At 45.7% G+C, this 17167-nt stretch overlaps 1 protein-coding gene across 1 annotated transcript in view; it reads right to left on the bottom strand.

Moving 5' to 3' along the window:
• Positions 1 to 17161, bottom strand: part of Prag1 (PEAK1 related, kinase-activating pseudokinase 1) — a 57166-nt gene extending 40005 nt beyond the window's left edge. The window contains exons 1-3 of the mRNA XM_015486025.2: positions 17077 to 17161; positions 11916 to 12332; positions 7964 to 9804 (exon numbers count right to left, since the gene is read on the bottom strand). Coding sequence (XP_015341511.1) covers positions 7964 to 9804; positions 11916 to 12245 — 2171 coding nt within the window. The 5' untranslated portion in view covers positions 12246 to 12332; positions 17077 to 17161. The remainder of the gene's footprint in view (positions 1 to 7963; positions 9805 to 11915; positions 12333 to 17076) is intronic.
• Positions 17162 to 17167: the final 6 nt, after the last annotated feature.

Here is a 17167-nt window from a genome sequence, read left to right as displayed (position 1 = left end):
AAAAAAAAAAAAAAAAAGTCTCAGATCCTGACCTGCAAGGTCTGGCCCACTTATGGTTTGTAGGAAAACTGGAGAAGCACTGAGTAGGATAAGCTGTGGGGTTAAGTGTCTGAGTTTAGCATTCACTGATAGACAATTTCTCTATTTCAAGTTTTGGAGAGGACATGAGTAGAGAAAAGACATTATGCGAGATGTGAAGGGGGGTTACCAAGTAAATATGACACATCAGCAAATATCTGTCCTGGTTTTCTTCTATTATCTCCTAGGAACATGCCTGTCCCCAGTTGAGCATCTCTAAAAGAAAGATGGTCTAGAGGCTGGGGATGTAGCTCAGTGGTACAGTACTTGCCTAACATACATGCACAAGACCCTGGGTTCAGTACCTAGCACTGCAAAAAAAAAAATCTACCTTATTAACAGTCAAGAAGTGTTAAAAAACTCTGTGTACTATGTGTTATGAAAACAATAGTTTTGTTCTATTTCCCCAATTAATAATACCTAATTTTCATGCATAAACTAGCCTTCTAGAGGATTCTGACACACCTTCTGCATCTACCATCTCCTGAACTCACCCTTAATTTTGGACACAGGAAATCAGAGGGACAAGCCAAAGAGGAAAGGCTAAGTGACCAGACATTGCTCAACAATTAGGGACTGAAAAAGTAAATTTAAGTTTGTAAAGGAAAACAATACTTTAAATAATGGGTAATACACTTAAGGGTAGTTGCTGTTTATTTCAATACTGAGTTCTCAAAAGGTTAAAATTCATAGAGTAGTTATAATAATTTCCCTGGGAGGAGACAAAACATTTTGGCATCTTGTCTGAAATGTGAGGCTGTGATCAAAGAGGATGATATCTTCTGCCAAATACTGAGCTTAGGGCCATGGGGCTAGACAGACCACAGACCCCATCCACAAAGTAAGGGAATTCTTGAATTCTTAAGCTAACACAGATAATGGTTATTGACTATCAAATATTTCACATTTTAAATGGTAAATTTTAGATTTTAAGACTGGATTGCAAGTAGCTGGCACCTGTGCCTGTACCCCTACCTCTGCATGACCTGCAGACAGTACCAATTGATGGTGGCAAACTTTGCTATGGGTGGGTTCCCACAGGGAGCTCCAGAGCAGTCTTCCAACTGATCAGGATTGGCATAGAGGATGCAACCCAACTGCCTTCACGGTTCAAGATTATACAGTCACAAAATCTTATTTTTCTTTTGATCAGTACATATGAAGAATTATATTAAATGATGCAAATTCCAGACTTTCCTTCCCTTTTCTTAGTGATCTACAAGTGCATGTCAGAAAAATTTTTATAGCACATGTATAAATGGGTATGAAATGGGTAAAAAAACAAATTACCGAGGAGTCAAGATCATTTGATAGTGACAGATACTAAAATTAACTCAACAGCAAAATATCTGAGTAAAAGGGAAGGTTTTTTTTTTTTTTTTTTTTTTTTTTAAAGGTAGTCTTCAACCTGAAAGTTCCCCTTATCACTGAACAAAGAAGAATTGTTTCTATTAGTCTGCCTGACAGAGAAGCACAGAGAATAAGCCATCCAGGGTACTGGACACAAGCTAATCAAGGCAAGGAATTTTCCAAAGTTTTATGGGAACAGCACAAACACTCATAACACCCAGCATCTTTAGGGATCTGCCCAAAAGTCAATAAAAGAAATAATGAGCAATTTAAACATAGAGAATGAAGACTTTATCTTCAAGGAGCACCTGGCCTATAGACCTTCCAACTCTGAAACGTATTAGCTGCAGAAAAGGGCACAAATGATTCTTTATAGTTGATTAATCGACCCTGATAGAAGAAGTACAAATTCAATCAAAACAACAATCCAATGACAAAACATTCCTTGGGCCACTAGTAGAGAATATTTCTCACCAATTGGTGACCTTTGTGCCCAAAAAAGTAGGCCAGCCATTCTAGGAACAAAGTCCCTCTGTCTGCATGATAGACAGAGGAGGCGCAATCGTATAGTCCAAGTTTGTGTTTTCCAACCCCCCTCAGAGACTATGAAAAAAATCTGTTCTCAGAGAAGCAAAACCACACCCTAGAATTACTCGGTAACTTACTGGGTTAAAGAAAAAAAAAAGTTCTTAGATGATTGCTCCCTGAAAGAACATTCTTGTGACAGAGAGGGCTGGCTCTACACACCTGCTCAGCTTTTTTTAAAAAAGGGAGCGGGGGCAGTGTAATAAAACCCACTTGCAAAAGTGAAATGTATAATCATTAGAGAGTAATTAATCCATGAAAGTATGTATTGTGCCCATGTGGTGTTTGCCCACCTTGAAGCATGAACAATTATTAACCTCAACTTCTTTAACTTATGGTGACAATGTTTTATTGAGCATGGACAGCCACAGAGTTATAAACCACATCCAGTGAAAAATCAAATCAAGAAATATTTCATCTATAGTGCCCAATGGCCTTTAAAATTCAATTCTGCATTGAACACCTGTTGGGTGTCAATTTCTGTGAAAGGTACTTTATAGAGAAGTCTAGGAAGAGCTGTGGCCCCTGCATACCCAGAAGTTTACAATTTCTTCAAGAGAAGCAAACATGGACCCATTTTAACGCAACAGAAGACATGCTGTGTTCCATGCAAAAACAGGCATGAACACAGTGTCCAGGCAAGCAGGATGGATCCTTCAGATTCAAAGCCCCACTGGGCTGCTTCTCCCAATAAGTCTTGAGCAACCTATTATGTGCCAAGCCTGAAGTCAGATGCTTTTCTGTAAAATGAAATAAACAGGGCATGGTCTCTGCCTACAACTGTCCCATTTAAAACACATTTCTTGAGCATCTACTCTATGCCAGGAACCAGTCTAGACCTCCCAGAATGGCTAAGCATGCTCTTTATCGTCAAGGAGCACCTGGCCTATTTTATAGAGAAAGAATCCAGATCCTCTGAGAACAGAACTCATCAAAGAAAATCAAAGCAGGAGCGAGCCTTTGGCAGTTGTGCTGCACATCTGCTGATTTAATTCATATCAACTCAACCCTCAGAATCCTTAAGACAGAACCCCAGTAACTGGCGTTTTAAATGCCTTGCACAGAGCCCAACAAAAAGCAGGCAATTGGTAGATATTTGATGAATTAAAGAATCTCTAATTCCTCGCCTTAGACAAAGATGTATGCTCAAAATTAGAATGTCTTACGAGTTCATATAAATTACTGTCAGGTCAGTGATTTTTTTTTCTTGAATATTACAGAACAGGAAGATGGGAATCAATTTCAATGCTTATGGCACATGGACTGTCCCCCATGCTTCCAGGTTCTATCTACAAATTCATAGGAGAGGCTAACTTTTAATTTGCCTCTGGCCTAGCACAGAATATGAACTTGCACTGCTGATACACAGGCTGTTTCCTTCGCCAATCTCTGTGTGCAACTGGCGAGGGACAGTAGGGAGGGGGGAATTTCTCCCACTGGAGTAGGCCCAGGATTCATTTCTCTCTGACCAATTCTAGCCTATTTATTTAAATTTGGTCAAGAAGGCTAAACATAGTTAAAGAAGATTATCTAAATACAGAGCTTCCTTATATAAACTGTGATTTTCAAATGCCACACAGATAAGCTCAAGAAGCACCGAAACTATTGGATTTCCTAGTAAACGGGTACCACCCCCTGAAACTCACTTCAGTACAGGGAGCCTTCAGAACAAAGCACCTGGAGCTTTAATCAGATTGGATATGGAGTCTGGAGATAAACAGCCACCTCACTCACTCTATTGTCATCCACGGGCCTCGTGCTGAGTGACCAGGTTACAAGAGAGACCACACAACAAAGTCATTTTGGTTCCTTGGGTTAGCAAAGCATCCACTTCTGTGAACAGAAAAGAGCTCTGTTTATGACACTGTGTCTACCTGTCTGCCAAGAAGCAATGCAGGAACAACTGTAAGAGGGAGAAAAAGCCCAAGGACATACTCAGCCTCTGCTCCCCAGCATCCTTGAGAGGAAGGGAAGAACTGACCAGGCAGTGAGTTAAAATTAAAATGGTCCTGAGTGATAATTTTAAAACAAACACATCTCTCACTTTCTTGGAGGAAACTATTGATTAGTCTTATCTCCCTGGAACCAGACTATTTGGGAACTAAAACTATATAAACCTGTCTCATTTCTGATTCACCTGTCATCCTCAATTTCACCTCCATGCTCAGGTCTATCATCCTAATTTGGGGTTTCCTTGTGAAACACTTGTCTGCATTAACTAGATGACTCTCCTTTAACTGACTTGTTAAAGTCATAAGTCATTTCAAACTAGGTTTGCATCTGCAAAGAAACAAAGGGCAGAAAGAAATGTCATTATTTTGCATCTTAATTGTTTCCATAGGTACTGCAGCTCATTAAACTGCCCTAAGTCTTGAAGGTGATGTTTAACAGGCCATGCCTCTTGCCTGCAGGATTTCATCTCTTAACCAACAGTACTTGTCAATCCTCACCTTATAACCTGCAGAATGACCCAGAGATGGTGTGGTCCATCATTCTAAGTACATGTGAGTGTTCGGGTATAGGAGGTTGCCTTAGCAGCAGAGGGTCAGGAAAGGCCCAAACTGTTCCTTACCTGCTCAGGAAGAGGGTGCACTCTAAACACATCCAGAGCAAGACCCTTCAGTACATTAAACGTACCTGGAGGATCTTTATTCTGCAGGACATTACAGCAAGAGGTTTCTCAGGAATGCAAATGGGAGCTTACAGAAGACAGTATCTCAAACATAGACAGGCTACTATCAAACAGTCGAAACCGGACCATAGGAAAACCAAGTCATTCTTGACATCTATTTTTTCCCCTCCAGGTTGGAGGGGGATGATAGACAACCCAGAAATTCATTCTCTGTTCTTCCATGGTGGCCCAAGAAAGCAGACAAATCTGTCCATCTCTCCATACTGTGTAAGTGGAAAGTAACATAGCCCTGCTTGAAGTAATTATTTTTCTAGAGTTCAGAGCGCATAAAGCATACATATATCTAATCATTAGATATAGAAACCATTTAACAGATGGGTCCATGCAAGAAATCGGCTTAACTTCCCACATTGCTTGAAGATGTTCCATAACTTCCATTTTGGAAAATAGACATCAGCCTGCCATAATAACTGGTGCACACTGGTGTTGGTACTGAATCAGCTATGGGCTGAATTCTCACTAACCCTCTTGATTTGCCTATACCTCAATCCGCTAGGTTTGAAGGCTTTAGGCTTCATGGTACCCTCTCTCCCCAGAGGAATTCCAGATTTAAAAGTCAGCTTATGGTCCCAAGCCTTCCCTCTTATCTCTTCACAGGGGGGACATGAAGATTCAAAGGATTATGTCAGCAATGCTTAAATGAAAATGCTTTTCAAATGGACTAGTTTGGCTTATTTTAAATAATACAAGATGCTCTTTTCTTTTTTTCTGTGTTCCCTTAAGTTAATTTTACTTCCCACATTTTTCTCCCAAAGTAAGAACTTTTTTTAATCTTTTTGTTTTGTTCTTTAAGAGCTGGAACCTCTGAGATTCCTACCTGATTTGAGCTAAATTTACTCCAAGGGTTTTATCAAAACATATTGGACTGAAAAACTCTGATCTCAATCCAGATGCTAATTAAAACCCTTCCTGAGTCATGCTGCTATGGTTACTGGGATTTCTCCAAGCACTGTGATTCTCAAGTGAGAAAGTTTTAGTTACTTCCCCAGGCTCAGGTGGCATTTCCGGGACCGGACCAGGCTGGTTTCTATTATAGGGTATGGGTGGTTGCTGCCACACTTAACAGCTCTGGGTGGCTTCTGACTACATTACAACTTACCTCCCCCATTAGATTCGGTTGTTCGACTTATTTCAGTAATAGGATGTTATGAAAGTATTATCATCATCCCATTTTAGAAAAAGAGGAACCCGAAAACTCAAATCACAGTAAACAGCTTGTGCAAGGCCACTCAATAAAAGAGATGGAGTATAAACTTGGTTTTCTGACACTGACAATGGTACTTTCCACCAGTCTACCAGAAACAGAGGCACACAAATACAATGGGCTGATGCTCCTATGCCTGACCATGTGTCCTGTATGTTTAGGAGCACAGACTTGGGGCTGGACTGCTAGGTACGGTTGTGGCCTTGGACAGGTTACTTCAGCTCTCTATATCTGTCTTGTCACCTAGGGATTGGGGATGGTAATTCTTCCCCTTTAGGGCTGAAGTGAGTTATCATGTCTAACATACCTGAAGTGAGTTGTCATGTCTAACATATCATGTCTAACATACCCTTAGGAAGTATTATATAGATGGGAGTTCATTTTGGCTGGTGAATTGTTCATTCATTCAGGGAGTTAAAATTGTAGCCAAAGAGTCTGCAATCACCTGACGATCTGAAAGGTGTCTATTCTGCATGGTAGGCAGCCTGTGCATTACCAGAACAAAGGGATGATGGTCATGAGAATAAGCCCATGTTAGATCACATCACATCCTGAGAGCCTTAACGTTCAAAGTCAAGTGTCACAGCTGCTTCTCTCTGTGGTCAATTCCCTTGTTTCTGACATCAACCTAGGGCACATCCACTGAAACAGAATACTGGCAATGACAGGACTAGAGAAATCTGTCTTTTTTTTTTTTAAACAGCAGGTTTCTTTTTTTCCCTGATAAAATCAGTTTTGCTTTCACTGAGGAATTTTTTCCCCCCTCACAATTTAAATCCCATGCACAGCTCAATACCTTTAAAAAGGCATTTATTTTTCTGGAGCCTTTGAAAGGTACTTTAAACTGGCAGGATAGCAGCGAGGCTGTGCGAAAAGCTGTGAGATTCAACGTGCTAACATGAAACTACATTTTTTTTTTTCCTTTAAAAACCACATCTGAGGACTGGGGGTGTAGCTCAGTGGTAGAGCGCTTGTCTAGCATGTACAAAGCCCTGGGTTCAATCCCCAGAACTGAAAAAATAAAATAAAAAAATAAACATCTGAGAGTTACTAACCAAGTGCAAAGCTTCTTCTTTTCTAATTTTAGCCCCAGTACCTAATCACCATCCGGGTAATAGTTTATTAAGCACACACTTGGCTTTGCCTGTTTTGCTTTCTTTAGCCCTCTTTTGCATGCTTATACAAATAAAAAGCTTCAGAGTTCCTTAAAAAAAATCCTGCAGAAGACACTTATAAAAGAACAAAAACCCAGGCCCAGCAACTTGGGAGGCTGAGGCAGGAGGATAGCAAGTTTGAGGCTAGCTTCAGCAAGCCCCTGTCTGAAAATTTTTAAAAAGGCAAAAAAAGGCTGAGAATGTTGTTCAGTGATAAAGCAACCTTGGGTTCAGTTCCTAGTACCAGAGAGAGAGAGAGAGAGAGAGAGAGAGAGAGAGAAAGATGTGGAACAAAAGAGTACCAGGTATAAAAATATGGATACCATAAGGGTGACAGCCTGGCAGGGTTTCTCACCACCCCCCCAATACCATTTTTACTTTTTGTGGTGCTGAGGATGGAACCCAGAGTCCCCCGCAAGCATGCATTCCACCCTGAGCTATACCTCTAGCTTTAAAAGATTCATTCTTTAAAAGATTCATTCCTTAGATGTTTATTGATTTATTCATGATTTATTCATTTACATACGTGCTGAGAATCGAACCCAGTGCCTCACCCGCTAGGCAAGTGCTCTACCACTAAGCCACAACCCCAGCTCCTTAAAGATTCATTGCAAATAGCCAATCCCTGCAGGGCTCTGCTTGTAAGTTTGTTTGCAAAGCTCCAGCACAAACAATAATTCTTTTTCTCTAAAGGCTGCACTGGGCCTCTTCAAAATTTACATAAAGGCACAATGGCCTCTGGGCAGACACTGGTGCCCAGAGGGGAGGCCTGGAGGTTGGGCCTAAAGGCCTTCCAGCAAGGCAGCAAAGGCCAAGCTTTCTGGAGAGAGGCCCTGGACCTGCAAGCAGGTACTTTTCCTTTAGAGCCAAGTTGTTTTCCCACAGGACACTGTTACTCACCTGGACTTTGGAGGTGGGGGAGGAGGTGAGAATGCCTCCATCCTGCTTCTGTCCTTGGGAAACTCAAAGGCAAAAGAAGCTGATTTGCTCATCCCAGTCCCAGCTTTGCTATTCTGTCCAGAGGAGCCATCCATGCTGTGGAGACGATGCCAGGTAGAGGAATTTGAATGGTCCATGATGCCATTTTCTGTCTCTCTTCCCCAGCTTTGACTCAACAATTCCTGCTCCACTTCCTCCTCTTCCTCTATCCGGCACTGACGACTCCAGGCACCAGTCTGGTACCTGGGCCGCCTCTGGTCCAAGGCTGAAGAGGTGGCGGGAGGAGGACATCTGGCAGGCTCATTGCTGACAATGCCATTGATCCGACAGGAAGAAGTGGGGTCAGTGGGGCCTTGGGATGAAGGCTGGGGTCCAATGCCATTGCCACTGGAGCTCCCCTCACTGGGGTCAGCCAGTGGGGAAGAAGATGGTGATGCACCAGGGCTACTCTTAGACAGCTTGGGGGGGATGGCAGGCCTTGCTTTGGGTGGGCTCTCAGTCGCATCATGAGGATGGCTCTCACTGGAGCTCGGTCCCTGCCCATCTGAGGTCTGCTCTTCACCAGCCTCTGAGTTCTGGCTCACAGGCCCACGTGGCCACTGCACCCCCACTGCAGAGTCAGGGCTACTCAGGTAGATGGTCCGATGGTCCTCTTCTGGGTGGGCCGCCATAACTGTAATGGTAGCTGACACCTGGGGAGTCCTGTCTGAGCCTTCCCTGTCCTGACTCCAGCCAGACACTGTTTTCTGAGTCCAGACATCACCTGTCCATACCTGGCCCTGGCCCTGGCCCTGGCCCTGGCCCTGAGTAGCTGCTGCCTGTTCTGCCTTGGCCTGTGGCCTGGAAGGCACTGGCACTGGTTTCTTCCTCTTGGTGCTCTCGGCATAGATGGGCTCTGGCTGTACAGACTCCCTGGGGTGGGGTGGGGCCTGGGGCTCTCCAGCCAGCCCTGGGCATCTGCTAGAGGTCACCAAGTGGCAGCCCGAGTCCTGTTGCTTCCCAGACTCTGGTTCCTTCACCAGGGAGCAGTAATCACTCTCAAGGTGGGCAGCGAAGGGGCTGCTGGCGCCACTGTTGGTGCTGCCGCAGGACAGGCCATCAGAAGAACTGGTAGCGTCTGAAGCAAGGGACAGCTTCTTGGGCCCCAGGTGGGGCCTGTTGGCTGTGGGGCCCTGGCCACAGCACTCATTGGGGAAGCTCAGAACCCGCTTCTCCTCGTCCTTAGGCCCAGCACAAGTTCCCTGCTCCCAGCAGGTGGGCGAGCAGGTCCCTGGGCCAGGTCTGCCCCGGGAGCCCTCAGCATGAGCAGCATCCTTGGCGACAGGGCTCCCGGGGCAACAGTCCACAATGGAGCAGTATTCTCCGCCTTCACTGTCCCCAGAGGGGGAGCACCTTTGGTCACTGTCATCCTCAGAGGGCAGGGACTCCCGCAGGGGCTGAGGAGAGGGGCAGGGCCTAGGGCTCTTGGGACAGCCAGATGTCATCCCGGCAAACGCTGCCAATTTCTGGCGGAAGCTCTCCTGAGCCGTGGGCAGCTCTTGGTAGGGAAAGGAGGGTTTCTCTTCCCGTCCAGGCTTCTCGTCGGGGAAGCTCCCAGGGTGGACGGCGATGTTCTTTTCCCCGCGGGCCTCCACGTTGTGCAGGCCCACCATGGCGTAGGCAGGAGGGCAGCGAGGGCCACCATCCGTGCAGGCAGGGGGAGCAGCAGGCTTCTGTATGCCGCGGAAGCTGCCCAGGTAAACTATGGGCATGTTTTCCTGCTTTGGGAGGGGGAGCTTGCCGGGGGCTCGTCTCCAGAGTGCCTACACAGTCCAAGGTGAAAAGACTTATATTAGACCTTGTCAGAGGAAAAAGAGAGAAAAAGTGACAACCAAGTGCCATGACACTGTCAACTGCCTTCTATAGTGCAGTGCGAGCACGTGGGAGCAGGGACTCTGGGACACGCCCCCCTTCTGATGTCCCCACGCTTAGGAGCATTGCTGGGGCACCCACTGAGCCCAGCTTCCCACCCAGGGTCTGTAATGCTTTTGGCTTAAGTCTGTGAGATAGGAAAAAAAACCCAAAAACCCCACAAACCCTCAAAGAGAACATTTTCCCTTTGTCACAAGTGTTGGGTGAAATAGGTCTCTAACAGGCTTGGAAAATAGAGGGTTTGGTTTTAAGTTTTTGCTTTCTGTTGGTTGGCTTTTTGATAACCCTGTCACGGTGCATTCCAGAAGAAACAGAAGTCATATGATTTTTAAACACCTGGGGCGTGTGGCCGGGCAGGGCAGGAAGTGAGGGATCACTCTTAGTTGGGTCCAGGCTTCTTCTCTCCTAGCTGGGTTCTGCCTCAGGCAAAGCTAAAAAGCGGCTCTTTTTCCCAGTTAACAATGGTTACCTCAGCCAGAGCTGCCTAAGTGACTGGACCAGTTGGGCTATGAAAGAGAGATGTGGACTAGCCATTCCCATCCCTGTTCCCTTTTCCTTCCCTTCTAAAGTCCCTATCACCACCCCTTTTAGAAACAGTTTCAAAGTAGGGCCTGCATTTGGCTCCTTTCCCAAAGGATTCAGAACTTAGAGAGTCCCTGGCTTATGTAGGTGAAGGTTGAAGGTGTAGGGAATGGCCTGGCGAATGGGTGTAACCAGTTTAGGGAAAATGGAACAGCCCTGTGAGGGACATGGAACTCATAGCAACCACAGGAAATGCCTCTCTTCAATTAAGCCTCCTCCGATTTAAAATTGACCTTTGTTTTCACATAAAGCTCACACACCCTTCCTGATCCACTCACCACATTGGCTGAGAAAAACTAGAACATGCAAAGAGGTCAACATGGAGCAAGCAGTTCTTAGGAATGTCTTAGACATACAGCCTCCAAGATGTGTCCAAAGTCAGCAGATTCCAGTAGAGCTGGGCTATGTGTCATCTCAATTATTATACCTTTCTAAGAGTTATCTGTGAGATGAGCAGAAAGATCTAACCTTTAGGGATGTAACTGTTTCAACAGATTCTAGATCAAAACTGTTTGTTAAATCCAAGCTTCAAAATTATAAGCTGAATGTAGTGGTGGTATGTGTCTGTAAGTCCAGCAGCCTGGAAGGCTGAGGGCCTAAGCAACTTAATAAAACTCTGTCTCTAAATAAATAAATAAATAAATAAGGGCTGGGGATGAGGCTTAGTAAGTATTTAAGCACCCCTGAATTCAATCCCTGGTACAAAAAAAGGGGGGGGGGATTATGAACCCTCCCTGAGTATTAGATGATAATAAATAATTTGTGTTAATATTTTAAGTGTGGTAATGGCATTGTTTTTTTTTTTAATAAAAACCTTTATATTTTAACATTACTAAAACGATATGCAATTGGTGCATAAGGTCAGAGATGAAACAAGATTGGTCATGAGCTGATGGATTTTGAAGCTTATGTTGATGAGTGTTGTATGCATGAGATTCATTATGTAATGACTGCTAATTGTGTATAAATTTAAAATTTTCAGTTGAATTTTTTATTTTTCTTTTTTGGTATGGGGGATTGAACCCAGGGGTGCTTTAACACTGAGCCACATCCCCAGCCCTTTTTTTAAATTTTGTATTTTGAAACAGGGTATCACTAAGTTGCTTAGGGCCTTGCTAAATAATCAGTTGAAATTTTTAAAAGAGGTTTTTCATTTTTGGTCTGCCCTGAGACAAGTCTCCATATCATAGGAGGAAATCTGAGGGACTGGAGACAATAATTAGCCTAAAGGGACAGATACAAAGGAGGGTGGCAATCGCCAAATAGCAACAGTCAGGGCAAAGCAATCTCTGGGCAAGCCAACGGGCAGCCATCCTACTGGATTCTTGCTCCAACAGCCCTCCCTGGCTGCCAGCCAGTCACCAAGTGTTAGAAAAGAAGCAGCCCCTATTAAAATACCACAGGGGTTAGTCAGCCTCACCTGCTGGACGTCAGCACTCAGGTTGGCCTCTGTCCACAAGTCGGAAGTCTCTGAGCTCATCATGGTGGGTTTCACAGCAATCGTGGGCTTGGAGTAGGGTGAGCTGTTCACACCTTCATCTTCCAGGCGGCAATTCTCAGGCCTGGGGGGCAGGCGTGGTGGAGGGGGCAGGCTGCCTGCTCTGGGCTGGGGACAGCCAACTGCCAGCTGGTGGTCGCTCCGTAGGCAGAAGCAGTTCTTGCAGGACCCGGGCTTCCAGATGTGCTCCACAAAGTCACTGCACGCAGACATTTTGGGGCTCTCAGGGTTCAGTCGGATGGTCTGGAGCATCGTGGGCCAGTAGTGTGCTGGTTCATCTTGTGCCCAGCCCTCTGGCGTAGTCTTGTGGAAGACAGAGGTAGGTCCTGGAGCAGTCTCCTGGAAAGGCAGATCACTGGCCTGATTAGAAGATGGGTGTATTAGCAATTAGAGTCTAATTATCTGATTAGGGAAGAGAACAGAGGACACAGTGGGGTAAGGAGGAGCAACAAGGTAAAGACGAGTATTCCATTTATTCTGGGGCCCTCACGCTCTTGTCACAATGTTCTTGGACGCTCTCTAGTGGAGTGACCTTATCAGGAGCTGCAAAAACTAGACACAAAATAAAAGACATTTCAGGTCCCTAAAACACTGAGTACTTGAGGGTGTGGGACAGTTATAAAAGGGAATCATGGAGTTTGAGAAGGGAAGCCTGTACCTCCTTGATATATTCTTTAAGATACTGCAGAGGGAGTCCAGAGCATAAGGCGCTGCCCCAGAGAAAGAAAAACCTCAAAGTAGTACACCAAATAAAAACAATGGCTTCCAGATGATAACTCACAATTTTTTTCCAGATTTTCTAATATTTTATTACATTGACTTTCTTTGCTTTATCTTTTCACATACACATACTTTTCCCCCTGAACCATTTAATAATTTGCATGTCTAACCACAATACCCAATTCACAACCAGAAAGTAATATTGATTCAATACCTTTACGTAGTTTTAAGATGTTGATTATCCTAGTAACGTCTCTTATAGCAATTTAAGGGCAGATAGGTGGCCTCCAGGACCCAAGCCAGGATTACATGTTTCATTTAGATAACTCACAATTTTTGATCAAGAACTCTATTAAAATAAAATCAGGGCCAGGCACAATGGCACACGCCTGTGATCCCAGTGGCTCCAGAGGCTGAGGCAGGAGGATCCTGAGTTCAAAACCAGACTCAGCAAAAAGTGAGGTGCTAAACAACTCAGTGAGACCCTGTCTCTAAATCTAATTCAAAAATAGGGCTGGGGTTGTGGCTCAGTGACCAAGTGACCAAGTTCAATCCCTGGCACCACCCTCCAGCCAAAAAAAATAGAAGGGCTGAAATGGGCATTGTCATCCGTATGCCGGACAGGTGGAGGTGGGAATGGTTGAGGAAGAGGTGTGGTGCTGGTCCATCCTCCAGGGGCACCTTGTCAGGAGATTTGACATCTGGGAATTCTGGCCCCTCCTCTTCCTTGGGTTCAACCCTGCCTGAGCTGAGTGAGGTCATCAAAGCTGGGCACTGCAAGCCAAGGAGGAAGACAGAAGAGAGAGAAATGCATGGTCATCACAGTCCTGGCCTGAAAGTGACTGGACAGAATATAAGAGAAGCGATTATCGGATAGTTATTTTCCCTATCGTAGCTCAGGGGTGAAGATCAGCTTCTTGAAAGAGATCAGTTCTTCTGAGAATAAAGCTGGAAGCCCAGTTTGCACCATGCCCCCTGTAAATTCACCCCCCAGGAGATCAAAGGGCTGCAAACATTAGCCAGTTAATCTGAATAACATCCCATTGGCAGCTGTGATCCCCATTCTACAGGTGGGGAAACTTCAGCAAGGACAAAATCTGACACTCGTCCAAGGACACAGGGTTTGGTGCTTCTGGCAAGAGAAGGCAACTTTGCTGGCAGTCCTTCACCTCACCTCATGGTTCCAGATACTGAGGAAATACTGAGGAGCTTGCTGCTCCCTGTTCCTCATTCCTGTTCTTCCTTGAGTCCTGGAGGTAAACAGATTCTCACTACACAGAGAGGGTTTCTCCTGAGGGTTTCACTCCACTTTGCTCCGTGAGAATCTGCTTGAGGTTGATGTTCTCTAAACAATCAACAGGACTAACCAGGTGGAATGTGCCAGGAGCTCCAAAGAAAATTCCAGAGCCTTTGTGGGAAGCGCCCTCTTTCTTGTCTCCCACACTCACAGACGGAGGTGCTTAAACTCAAGGAGTGCTGAAGCTAAATGGAACACTTTTTCCTCCGAAGCTAACAATGAAGCCAACTCCATCTTTAAGCTAAAGGAACAGCCAGAAGAACAGACTGTCAGTGACCACCTAGAGCCTTTGATCCTTTTCTTTAATGATTGCTATTTCAATTCTTCTTCTCCAACTACACCCAAATAGTAGGTTCATTCCCTGCCAAGTTCTCTAGGACAAGTCATCGGCTTCAACAAGCAGAGGAGGCATAGCCCAGGGCTTCTCTTTCCCTTACAGTCTCAGAGATGCAGGCTAGCTGGAAAGTGGAGGGAGTGTTTTGGTCTTCAGGGGAGGGGAGTGGGTTCTTCCTGGGAAGCTGATGAGCCAAGGCTGACTAGACCTTCCCAGTCACAGAAGACACTGCCAGGCTCACATCTATTACAGGCAGAGGCTCCCACGCCCCCTCTGTGGGATGGAGGAAGAGAGCTTGGAAACCAGCTCTGTGTGGGCTCATCAGCTTCCTGCCAGCTCTTGGTCAAGCTGGGCTATCTGAGGAGGTTGGCATCTAACCACTTCCTCAGCGGCTACCACAGATTCACAAAGAAGCAGTTTTGCAAGGCCACATCTCATTTCCTCCCCAGCAGGAACCCAAATTTGTGATGGGGAGGTTGCTTGGTGCCAGATGCCCCACTTTCTAAGCCCCCCACTCACCCTCCTTTATAGCCATCGGCCTGCAATAGCCCTGGGAGTTAGGTAGGCTCGGGATTACTATCCTGCAGGTTTCCTTGAGACCCCCCTCCCTAGTTTATGATGTTGTCTTTGCTCTCAGCGTCAACTCTGAAATTCTCTGCAGGTCAGTTTCAACTTTCACCAAACTTCCCAGAGACACAAAGGTGTTTAAAGGGGCCAGTTGCCCTGGTGCACACCTGCAATCACAGTCCAAGGCCAGGCCCACTGACTTAGCAAGATCCTGTCTAGAAATATAGAACAAAAAGGGCTGAAGGTGTAACTCAGTGGTAAAGCACCCCTGTCCAGGATGGAGGGTGGAGTGGAGGGGTATTTAAAGGGGACACCATTGAATAAGGGGACAATGGATTTGCCATCATCACTAACTATATCCTGTTAAAACTGGTTTTTCAGTCAAAGCAAACAGAATTTACCACCATATCTGTCTGGCCAGAAAGAGCCCTTTTCATATTGCACTTCTTTGCCTGGAAGTACCTCCTATTTGTTTTAAGTAAAAAATGGTGAAGCATGCAGCAAGTGGCGCTCACCATGCAGGAGTGAGCTGACACACCTCACAGGTGCCAGCTCCTCAGCCTGGGAATGGCACCTTCTCAGCCCACATTCCTTACCTCTGAGGGGAGGCTCCCCCAGAATTATGCAAATTCCCCCATTGCAGTGGGAGGCAGCAGTGTAAGATTAGAAAAAGATTTCAACATTCTTTCTGATCTAAGCCATGACAAAATAGCTTCATCTCTGCAAACTTCTGCGCTAGATTTGTGGCTACAATTTACAAGACCAAAGCTGTCAGATACACTCCCACCCCATTTCTTGAACAATCTGAAGAAAATGGGTGGTCAGATCCATAAAATTAAATATCTTGGCTCAAAATACCCCTCATATTTACAGCAAGTTACTTACGCCTTACTCTAAAGTGACAGAATTCCGGAAAACTCTAACCAAAAAAAATCTATATATGGCAATTAAATTAATGCAACATCTGAAAAAGGAAATACATGTGGATTTCAACACACTCTTGCTGGCGAGGGTTAACCAGGCAGAAGAGAGAAAGTGACAATTGTAACTACCCCCTAACCAACACACACAGAGGATAAGTTGTTATATTCACACAACTTTCTCTTTTCTTTTTTCTTTCTCCAATGCTGTGTAATCTAATCTCAGCAGGAAGAATGTGGTTCTGCACCCACTACAGTCTAAACTGATAAGAAGGACACCTGAGTTCTACAGGACCCCAAGATAGCAAACTGCAGAATTCCCTAGGGTTTCCTGTCACATTTCCTTTTCAGAAAAGGAAGAAAAAGCGTTGTTAATGATAGTTCAGCCCAGTGATCAATAAAGCCTTTCAAACCCGACTCAGGGCTAAATGCATTGCAAAACTCCTGGCCCCTAGACCTTTGGGCTTTGCTACCGGCTCTGCAAACCATGTGCTGGCTGAGCTTTACCTGGGAGAAATACACACAGTGAGCCAGTGGCCGCTGCTTGCTGCTAATACTCAGGCGGCTCCATTCCCACTCACAAGACATAAAGTAGAGAGGTTCTATTTTCCGTGTGTGTGTGTGTGTGTGTGTGTGTGTGTGTGTGTGTGTTTCGCCGGTTAGGGAAGGGGCAGCACAAGCAAAGGTTAAGAACCTGCTCACTGCATTTAGGGAGCTCAGCTCGGGCTTGGAAAAAGGTATTACCTAGTTGCTTCTCAAGGCCCGCTGCTGCAAAAGAGGTAACTACCCTAACTCCCAAATCGTCTTAGGGAACTGTTCCGAGCAGCCCCAGCGATCTCTCCTTCTCTGCTCCTTTGACAATGCTCGCGGTGGAAAGCGTTTCAGTTTCCCATCGCACACAGCAGCCAGACCAGTAAAACCATCAGAACAGTCGGTTCCCCGCTCCCGGAACTCGAAGGAAAGTTTCCCCCTATAAAGAGCGCGATACTCGAATGAATCGAAAACCACTCCGGCTCCCCAGTTCTCCCCGCTCGGCGCCTCCACCTCCAGCACAACCCCGGGTGCACGCGGTTCAGTCGCTCCACTCGCCGGATCCGCCGCATGTCACCCAGGGCGACACCGACAGGGGCTTCCCTGCTCGGCGACCGCAGCGCTCTTGCAACCCACCACCACCACCACCACCCCGGGAGGCCACGTTTGCCAGACAAAAAGAGCCCGAATTTGCAAAAAGCAGCATGGACTCACCTCGGGGTTGCGCTCCTCTGGCCTCGCCGTCGGTGGCCTCGCCGTCCGCCACCCGACTGGGCGCCCGGGAGCATTGTTTGGAGAGTGTCTG

Source organism: Marmota marmota, unplaced genomic scaffold, assembly GCF_001458135.2.
Source record: "Marmota marmota marmota unplaced genomic scaffold, marMar, whole genome shotgun sequence".
Classification (NCBI taxonomy): domain Eukaryota; kingdom Metazoa; phylum Chordata; class Mammalia; order Rodentia; family Sciuridae; genus Marmota; species Marmota marmota.
This window is presented reverse-complemented; position numbering and strand designations above follow the sequence as displayed.